Source organism: Hakea prostrata, chromosome 4 (assembly GCF_041222555.1).
Source record: "Hakea prostrata isolate BN-2017 chromosome 4, UWA_Hpros_2, whole genome shotgun sequence".
Taxonomy (NCBI): Eukaryota; Viridiplantae; Streptophyta; class Magnoliopsida; order Proteales; family Proteaceae; genus Hakea; species Hakea prostrata.
The window spans coordinates 19,930,660-19,940,577 of NC_142603.1; the positions used below are offsets into that span (position 1 = coordinate 19,930,660).

The window sequence follows — 9,918 nt, forward strand, 5'->3', positions numbered from 1 at the left end:
GGTTAGTAAAGCGGTTAAATGCCCCATCTCCCTAGAGGAAGTTGCCAATGATGGGTTAGTAAAGCGGTTAAATGCCCCATCTCCCTAGAGGAAGTCTTGGGTTCACATCCGTTCGGCGGCATTAATTATATAAAAGCTCCCTTGAGGATGTAGTCGTGGTGCCTTGAAGATGTAGTCGTGGTGCCTGATGAACCTCATATCTAAAAAAAAAAAAGTATTTAGTTGGCAAAAAAAATGATTATAATTACACGTCGTGGTGCGAGCAAGCTGGCCCGGACGAACCTCATACATAAAAAAAAAAATATTTAGTTGGCAAAAAAAAATGATTATAATTCCACGTCAGTGAAAAAATTGTATGTTCAACATTTTTAACTAGTGATCATAACAAACAAAGCGGGAAATAGAGCTTTACAGGCTAACAGCTACGCGTCGGTTGAAGGAAGGAAAAATGCTCTAATGCTGCTGAGGACCTGAGTGCAATGGTTCGGAGTTCTCGTGCTCGTTCTAAGAAGCGCAAGCGTAAGCGCAGCAAGCAACGAGGTTTAAACGAAACCCTAAGTGAGTTTGAGACGAATTATATAAGAGCTGAGTTCATATGTGGAGCAAGTGATTCGTCTTGTCCGATTAAAAAATTTCTCTAGCTTACTATTTAGTTATCTGTATGTTTCAGTTAAAGCTGTTCTAGAAGAATCCGTCATCAAAGAAGAACCAATTAGTCCCCTTGTTAGGAAGTATTGGCTTCAACGGTATAGTCTCTTCTCGAGGTACGATGAGGGCATTAAAATGGACGAAGAAGGGTGGTTTTCGGTGACTCCGGAAACGATTGCAATCAGTCATGCTCAGAGATGTGGTGGAGGAGTCGTGATCGACTGCTTCACAGGGGTTGGTGGCAATGCCATTCAATTTGCTAGGATGTGAGTTAACCAAGTTATTTGAATCAGGGAAACGCTGGTTTCAAGATTTAGGCATCAGCTCTTATCCCAAGTCATCATAGTAGTGGTTTCAGATGAACCATTTGATTTTCTTTCTTTTGCATACATAATGAGTGAAAATATGCATTTGATTACTGTCGTTTTACTCAGGGAAATTCCTGAAGTTTTAGTGTTTGCTTAACTTCCATGGTTGTTCTTTCAGGGGTTACCATGTTGTTGCTATTGATATTGATCCTAGGAAGGTTCAATTAGCTTCTAATAATGCAAAGGTTTATGGAGTCGAACATTACATTGATTTTGTAGTTGGAGATTTTTTCAAACTTGCTCAATCTTTGAAGGTATGTAAGTTGCTTCTTGTTTTGTCATGTAATTTCATTTTTTTTTTAATTTTTTTTAATTTTTTTATTAAAAGGATGTAATGATGGGTTGAACTGATAATGAATCAGTTTAAATCTGAAACTTAATCTGAAACTAGGAGCTATAAAGTGCCATAAGGTTATATTTGGTTACTGAGACAACAGAATGTGAGCTAATAAATCATAATATCTAGAAGTTGAAGAAAATCAATATTCTTTAGACTGACACCAATTTGCATTTGGCTGCATATTTTTCTTTGGTAATTTTGTTCGGTGTACTCTGCAGATGAAATTTTTCAATCCTTACCATTTCGAGTTTTTTCTTTTTCTTTGGGGGTCCTCATATGTTTGTATTTTCTTCCAACCAGGCATTCCATTTAAGATTTCTTTTCTATTTCTTTTGGATTTCATTTTTCAGTGAACAGTTCACTTTATTCCACCTACTGTCTGACCAAATGGGGCCATAGTACATACAGACTTATCAAATAAGAACATAGAGATGTTTGGGAATACTTAGTACTAACTTAAGTAGTTTATGAGACTTTCATATCAAATTGTCCTGAAGAGCTGCATTGTCTAACTGTAAAAGCATAGCATTGAATTTCTGTGCTGTTGTCGTGTTGATTTTCTAAACGTAGACTGGATGGAATCATATTTTATCATCAAATATGTCCATTTGACCTTTCTTTTCTAAATACCAAGTAAAGAAAATTGTATCAAGGTAGATCACTCTTTATAGTATTAGTTAGTAGGTCGTTTTGCTTTGGGCAACACTTCCTTACTTGCAACCAAAAGACATTCATACTTTAGTAGATCAATATCAGTGCTAATATCCCAAATATATTCTATTCCATTTTCATGGGAGCAATGTAAACAATTTTAGGTTTTCTTCTTTCCTTCTTTGCTAGCACAGATCTGTTTATTTTTAAAATACAAATATCTATAATCACCAAAGGACATTAAAGTACTTCAAATGCTTTGATATTTTAGAAGATGAAGTATTTCCATTTTGTTCTTCTCTAGACTGACCATCTTACTAATACATATTCTTTAAGCACTTAGGCAACAAGGCAATTCTTGAACATTTAGCAGCCAGTCACCATAGAGTTCTAGGCTCCGAGAAAGAAAAAATAAGGGGAAAAAGTTAGTAAAAGGCACAGGAAATGAGGGAAACATGATGTAGAAAACCAAGAGTATATTGCACACCAGATATGATTTTATTAATTTTTGTGAAAAATAATCACTTCTTTTTTGGTGATTAAACTGATAGCTATGCTAAATGATGCTTTGAGAGTGCTTATGTGATGGATGGTGCTGCAGCCTTGAAACATAGAGGATGCCCAACTTTTTCTCAACTTATTTGTTTGAATTTCATTAGGGAGATGTGGTGTTTCTCTCACCACCATGGGGAGGCCCTGCTTACAGAACCATTAGGAATTTTACTCTTGATCTGCTCATGCCAAAAGATGGGTACGTTATGGTTTGCATTTATATATTCTCATGGATTATAATAAAAAGCATTTCCTCTCCTCAGCAGCAATAGAAAATGTACTTTCTCCTCCAGTTGAATTATTTATTACCTTCAGACTGATAGGTCAAATATTTAACCATTCATTTGCTAAACCAAAATTGTGGTGATAAGAAAGAGTTTATTCTCTGAGAATGAGGTTGAATATGCTCTGAACAGTGCCTTTCACAAGTTAATATTGAAGGGTGATTAGGACACTTTCATATCTTGGATGAGGCTTGTCCATAGTACAAGGAGCATCATCTTGAATCTTTCCTGAATCCATATGTGGAGTTCAATAAATGTGTGATTTTTTTTATATTGCCTTGGGATTGTTTTATTTGCTCACTGAGTCTTCTGATATTCTCATGTCTTGGGTCTTGTAATGTGCCATTTTATATAACACAAGTTAGTTCTTGTATCTATAAATAAAATATGCAACAATTATTTATTTGTAGGATTTAAGATTTTGGGGGTTTGAAGTTGAAAATTGAAACAGGGAGGGGGGTTCTGACTTGTAGACTAGTGTCAAAATGGTTCTGCTAAATTTATTGACACTCTTGTTGCATCTTTTGACAGCAGAAGCATAAAGATAGAAAAAAGTTTTTGGTCCTTCGAATAAATGGTAGTGGATCCTTTAAGCATTAGAAAACCACATGTAAAATCAGGGCAGAGGTTAGGCACTCAAAATAGAAAGGAGTTCAGTGAGTACCAGAAATAGGAACTCCCAAAAATGTAACTCAGATTTATGAGTTGCTGAAATTAGCCACCAGATTTTGAAAATATCAAAATAGAAAGTGATAGTACCGAAAATAGAAACCAGAACTCAAAGGAAAAGGTTTCACACCCCCCACCCCCCCCCCCCCAAAAAAAAAAAAAAAAAAAAAAAAGGGGTTAAAAATTAGAAATTGGGATTTAGTGACAATCAGAATTTAGTAACTAAATTAAGAAAAACCAAGAGAACTGATTCAGAAACACATTACAGATATAGAACCAAGCAGTACTGAAATAGGAAGAATCAGAATGATTAAGTTGCTTAAAATAGCAAGGAGGGTTATCATGGATTTTTATTTGCAGCAGCAGCTGCCTGCTGCTGCCGACGGTGTTGATCGCGCCATGTATGCAAAATATGATCGAACAGTTGAGAATCAAATGGCAAGGGTGTATTTGTAAATATTATTTTTTATTTTTATACTTGAAAGTTTAAAATTTACTAATTTACAAAATGAGGTCCTCACATACCCGATTCTCAAATCGTTCTCTCATTCTTCTCAAGGTTCTTATAATCGGATGTTATTTGCTTAATCTACAATGGAAAAATATTTCTCACCTCAATATCTATAATCGCCACAGATAAACCGAAAGTAGAATGACCCTTCAGACTAACCTGCAATTCGAGCTTCCGTTAAAAAGAATCACCGGAAAGAAAAACAAGAAAAGAGAAAATTTGAAAGGGAAAGAGAGAAGAATTCATGAAACTATAAATCTTACTAAAACTAGGTCATTTCTATTGAACTAAATAGGAATTGAATCAAGAATCAAAGAAATGCGAAGTGATGAGAATGAATATTCGGAGTAAACTTCTTTCACAAACATGATACGACTAACCAAAGATTCATAGAGACAAGGAAACCAAAGGATCCAAAACACTGAGGACCAACAACTTCCAATCAAGAATTTCGACTTTCTTATGAAAAAAGAGGAAGAATAAATTCAGAAAAACGAGTAGGTCTTCGTGAAAATGAAGCAGAGATTATACAGCATTCTGTTTTTGCTTTTCCCCTTCCAGTTGTTTCAGTTGTTTTAGAAAAGTAACGGTGATGACATGGCCGTTTACTCTTCCTGGGATTTTTCATTTTGGTTTATGGTGTTTCTTTTTCAGCGTGAACGCATCGAATGTAGGCGAGTCTGAATGGTCGTTCTATTTCGGTTTTTCTTCGGCGATTATAGATCTTTCGGTGAGAAAGATTTTTCCGTTGCAGATTAAGCGAATAATTTCCGATTAGAACAACTTGAGAAGAATGAGAGGGATTTGGGAGTCGGGCCATATGAGGACCTTATTTTGTAAATTAGTAAACTTTAAACCCTTCAAGTATAAAAATAAAAAATAATATTTACAAGTATACCCCTGTCATTTGATTCTCAATTGTTCGATCATATTTTGCATACATGGCATGATCAGCACCGTCGGCAGCAGCAGGCAGCTGCTGCTGCAAATAAAAATCCGGGTTATCATAGCCAAACTTGAAATCAGGCAGTAAACTACCAACCAAATAGTGGCACAGTGGGCTGATAATAGGCTGTATTCCCTAAGAAAATAAAAATTCCAGGTCTTTACTTGAAGGAAAAGAAGATGGAAGATATGTTAGGCCTTTCACCTACCAGTGGAGAAAGAATCTCACCAACTCCAACATTGGAGTTTCATTGGGGTTCCCCTACTGCATCCATGGTAAAACAGTTAAGAATCCAACAGAACCATGCTCCATCTCTCAGAGAACCAAAAAGCTCAAGAAATCTTTCTTCTCAAATCAATGGTAGTGGCTGTCATCCTTCCTTTCATTTATAACTCGATGGAAATAAGCAAAATGAGAACCCCCTATGTATGGTATCAATGACTTAAAAAGTCTTCTTCAAAATAGAGTTTCTGCAACATTGCAAAATATAAACTAACAACTTAATCCTGTATGGGGCATCAATCCCTAATATTTTAGTTTTGTAGTATCTGCCTGTTACAATAGTAGACCCAAAAATATAAAATCCATGGCCTATACAACTAATTAGATGCTCAAAATTGCACATATTAGTCCTTCTTGGCCCAGTTTGATGGTCTGCTTTGCTCCTGGCTTTCATGTTCTCCAATTCAATAAATAGATAGCACGCATTTATGAGGTAACTTGGGCTGAAATAGTGGCAACATTAGAAAACCCATGAGAAACAGAATCAAGTGAACCTGTAATTAGTCTGTGGCTTGGGTGAACACCAAACTTGGATTAAATATAGAGAAACAAGAGGAGAATAACATACTAATATGAGGGACTGTCAACATTGTCTTTGAGAGATTTGCATGTCTGAAATTTTGTAACTCGGGATAGAAATCAGAAATCATAGCCCAGTAAACTTAGATAAAATCTGCAGAAAATCATGTGAGGAACAAAATCAAATGTAGATATATAGTGTGAGTGCAAAACTCAAAATAAAGACCCAAAGTCATCCAAATTGGTCTTGGTTGAATAAGGAAGCCTGCTGAAAAACTCTGCAGAATATTAGATAAGAAGAAAAGGCAAAAGGAAGAAAGGGATATGGTTGTAGGCTTCGTGACAAGTCCCAAACCAAGATTCGCCATCTTATTTTGCACTTGCTTTATGACAAGAGCTTCTCCCAGCATTACTGCCCAAGAGAAACTTTCAATTGGACAAACTACATAAGAGTTAGATACTAAGAAACTACTTACCCATATTATAGGTATTGAACATTGTCGCCCCCTCCCTCTGGTAGTGATGACAATAGGATACTGGCAGACACTTAACTCTTAGTAAGACACCTCCCTCCAAAGAAACCCCTGATTCCAATCAAGATACCCTTTTCTGGCCATGTGAAATTTGTTATAACTTCACAGTACTTATCTGGACCCCTCTGCATTATCCGGAGCCTCACATAACACACATACTAAAATAGAGAGCAAAGTCGTGACTCGTGAAAGGAGGAGAAGTAGCACTGGATCTATTTTAAACCTGAGATTTTTTGGGATGCTTTGCATGGGCTCCTTTTCTTTGGATTTAAAAGTTTCCATGTGTCAATGAAGCATGCGTCAGTATGTTTTCTGTAGCCCCACCTCTTTTCTTTGCACGGACGGCACTACATAGGAGATCAATCCATCTTTTCTATATGGGTGTGGGGGGTGTGGGTGTGGGTGTGCATGTGCGTGTGTATGTGCGGTGTGTGTGTATGAGTATTGTTGTACTTTTGGGTGCGCCATACGATCGTAATGATGGATCATTATCAAACCAGTCAATATCTGGGATTGGCCTTGGTCAATACCAATTAGATTAAGATCACAAACCATGTCACCGAGTCTGTCTCACACTAGGTTGAGAGTCCCCAAGTGAGTCAGGAGTTCTGTGGTTTTCTCTGACCCTTAACCTGTAGTTGATTCCTCATTTTACAATAAAATTCTTCTTTACTTAACTAACTTATGCATTTTCATTAGATCTTCATTAGATCAAATATGCTACTGCAGATGATTTCTAAAGTAATGCTGCTACACCCTAGTACAGTTGGTGTATGGTTCATTGCAAAATTAAATTGATTCCTTGAATTGTATGATGTGTGTGATTTGTTATTTCCAAAAACTGACTACAGTGTATTTCCAGGTATTCCATCTTTCAAGTAGCTCAGAAAATAACACCTAATATTATCATGTTCTTGCCTCGAAATGTTGACTTACAACAGGTTGAAGAACTTTCTTGGTTATCCTCCCCTCCTCTAAATATTGAGGTATGACTGATTAAGATTTATCAAATTCTTAGATTTGAGAAATACCTCTGAAAGTTGAAAAGTTCACTCATTCTTGAAAATCTAGATTTTGTTCTTGAACTTTGAAGTTGATTTATTTTCTTGTGAATTTGATTTTTATTGGATTTAAATAGGGTTGTTGGCTAATTTATTAAATATATCTTAAGTAAATGAAATGCAAATGTGAAAACATTTAATTAAATAATATTTTGACATAAATAAGTACCTGTAGGAGCGTGTGACACTAATATACTGCCTATCTTGGTTTCCAGCAAGCTTTCCTCTAGTTTCGGTGGGGAATGTGTGACCCTTCCTTAGGTGTTCAGAAACTTGTGAGATATGGTCAAAACAGTTTGAAACGTTTTGACATATTTGGAAACCATTGCCATCTCATCTTGGTTTGATAGAAACACAAAGTAAAATCTCCCATGGAGTGTCATCAGAAGAGGTTGAATATAAGCTGTTTTCTCTCTTCCTAACAAATTTTATGCACACAGATTGAAGAGAATTATGTACAATTCAACTTAAAAGGGACAACTGCTTATTTTGGTGGTATTGCATTTGGGAAGCCGGATATTCCTTAATTCTGTGGAGTTTCAACATTGTAAGTATTGTTTGTTTGCCAAATGTGTGAACTGAATAAAGAATCATTAAAATTATCTGTGAATCAAATGTGCCTGTTGGTCCTCGTGTAGTATTGATTGTCATCTCAAGCCATTTTGGTGTTCTTTTGGTAGTTTTGTCAGAAGAATTTCTGAAGTTATCTTCCACCCAATTCGTGAGATTATGAGCCATCACTGGATTACCACATGTAAGTCATTCCAGAGAGAGAATGCTTAAGCTTTGGAGATGATTCGAAGTCTATCCTGTGAAAAGGGTCCATAAACCATGCAGAAATGTAACTTGTTAGTGCTTGGCTTTCCCCTAATCTTTATACACAGATGCAGCTATGCAGGACAAAAAATTCCCTGGGATCACATACTTTATATCGATAATATGCTATTTAACTGCAGGACACGGAAGCAGCTCGAATGTTGTGTGTGAATCTCCAAACCTTAGCTTGTCAACATTGCAGGGTAGGAAGAGTTACTTCATGAAAACAAGGGGATGCTGTAAACTGCTGTCTCAATTCAATTTTGACTTGTCATTTAGGGTGTCTGATGGAGCTGGGGAATTTGCCACTTTCTTTTCTATGCCTGCTCCCCTCAGGGATTTCACAATGCCTATCCCAGGATCTGTAAAATTATATATTTCAGGCTGATTTTTTTTCGTTCTATTTCAATGTCTAATATTTACTATTATCGTATAGGCAGGGTACAACATTTTGCAATAGCTTTGTAGATCTTTAGACCTGTTGAGAAATATACTGAAATTAATGAGCTTAAGTGAAACACAAATGCATAAATAGTTGTGAGGTACCATTTGCTGGTTTTTGTATTGCATGGCACTAGCTCTCTTACGAATCCGGATCATCTCCCCGTCGGGTGTGCTCCCCCATGGCTTCCTGACCACAAAAACCAGTGGGTTCCACTAGTGAAAAAAAGTTTTTATTTTTTATTTTTTCCAAAAAGTGTTTTTCACCGTGGGCCCCACTGATCTTTGTACTCTCCGTTGGGATCGCTGATCTAGATTCCTCTCTTACCATACACACCATTTGTTGCTCAACTGTATTAGGTTATGGAGCCTTGCAAGCTTCCAAGGGGACTTGAATAAATATTCCTTGGACCAACAAAAAACCAACTCATTTATAGGATGAGTTAAATATTCCTTAATTCATTGGATTTTTTAAATGGTTTTACTTTATTGAAGTATTAAGAAACCAAAAACCAATCTCATTTTGAATATTATTTACTTTCATTTTGAATACCAACTCTTTTTTTTTTTCATAATTTGTTCTTGTCAAAAATTACCAAATAATTTTTCATTTTTGACTAAAAATGATTTTTTATATTTATTGTTTTTAATACAAATAGCTTTTTCTTTTAAATAGACAAAATATGGGATGAGAATCGATATCCTAAAAGGCCCTAAGACCAACTTTATCGAGTTTTATAGGCAATTGATGACTAAGGCAATATTATCTTTCCACTGCCACCAGAAAAGTGTCACCTTATAACATCGTATTTGGGCAACTTGGAATGATCTCCTTCTCAATGGGAAACAATGGATGCCTTACCAGATAGTTGCAAAAGCAACCTGCACATTCAAAGACCTCAAGAAAATGCAAGTCAATTGCTTTTACAACTGCTATTAATACTCATTCCTTGTTACCTTATTATTTTGGTTCTTTCTATTGAAAAGCTGAATCCTTGGCTCTCCAAAAAGGTTTTCTAGAAGCTATTCATATGTTATAAACTATTTGAAAGTATGGATGTGCTTCTAACACGATGATTGCAACCTCTTGTAGAGGTTGTAAGACCAAAGAGGTCTATAGTTAATTAAAAAAAAAAACTAGATGTATTTTTCATTTGGGTTCAATAACAACCCTTGAACAAATTTATCAATTAAACCCTTATTATTAATACGGTTAGTCTCATTTATCTGTTTCTACTATTACCCTCACATCTTAAAAGTTTAAAAATACCATCCATGAACCATGTCTCCTATGCTT

General features: G+C 35.9%; 1 protein-coding gene across 4 annotated transcripts; it reads left to right on the plus strand.

Moving 5' to 3' along the window:
• The first annotated feature begins 391 nt into the window (after positions 1-391).
• On the plus strand, positions 392-8,779 carry LOC149018379 (uncharacterized). Of its 4 annotated transcripts, none has more exons than XM_089152668.1 (7): positions 392-558; positions 671-914; positions 1,135-1,270; positions 2,667-2,758; positions 7,166-7,289; positions 7,805-7,911; positions 8,045-8,779. In XM_089152668.1, exons 1-6 carry the CDS (start codon positions 480-482, stop codon positions 7,889-7,891), a joined length of 762 nt encoding a protein of 253 aa, XP_089008794.1. In that variant the 5' UTR covers positions 392-479; the 3' UTR covers positions 7,892-7,911; positions 8,045-8,779. The 4 variants fall into 4 exon arrangements, with proteins under 4 accessions (XP_089008794.1, XP_089008795.1, XP_089008793.1 ...); XM_089152669.1 differs by having other exon boundaries at positions 8,321-8,779; XM_089152667.1 differs by having other exon boundaries at positions 7,805-8,779.
• Positions 8,780-9,918: the final 1,139 nt, after the last annotated feature.

Bases quoted from the DNA above. Each gene is read 5' to 3' on its own strand.
- LOC149018379 (XM_089152667.1), top strand. From the start codon at position 480: ATGGTTCGGAGTTCTCGTGCTCGTTCTAAGAAGCGCAAGCGTAAGCGC. The intron at 915-1,134 runs GTGAGTTAACCA...TTGTTCTTTCAG, and splicing joins GCCATTCAATTTGCTAGGAT to GGGTTACCATGTTGTTGCTA. The intron at 1,271-2,666 runs GTATGTAAGTTG...GAATTTCATTAG, and splicing joins AACTTGCTCAATCTTTGAAG to GGAGATGTGGTGTTTCTCTC.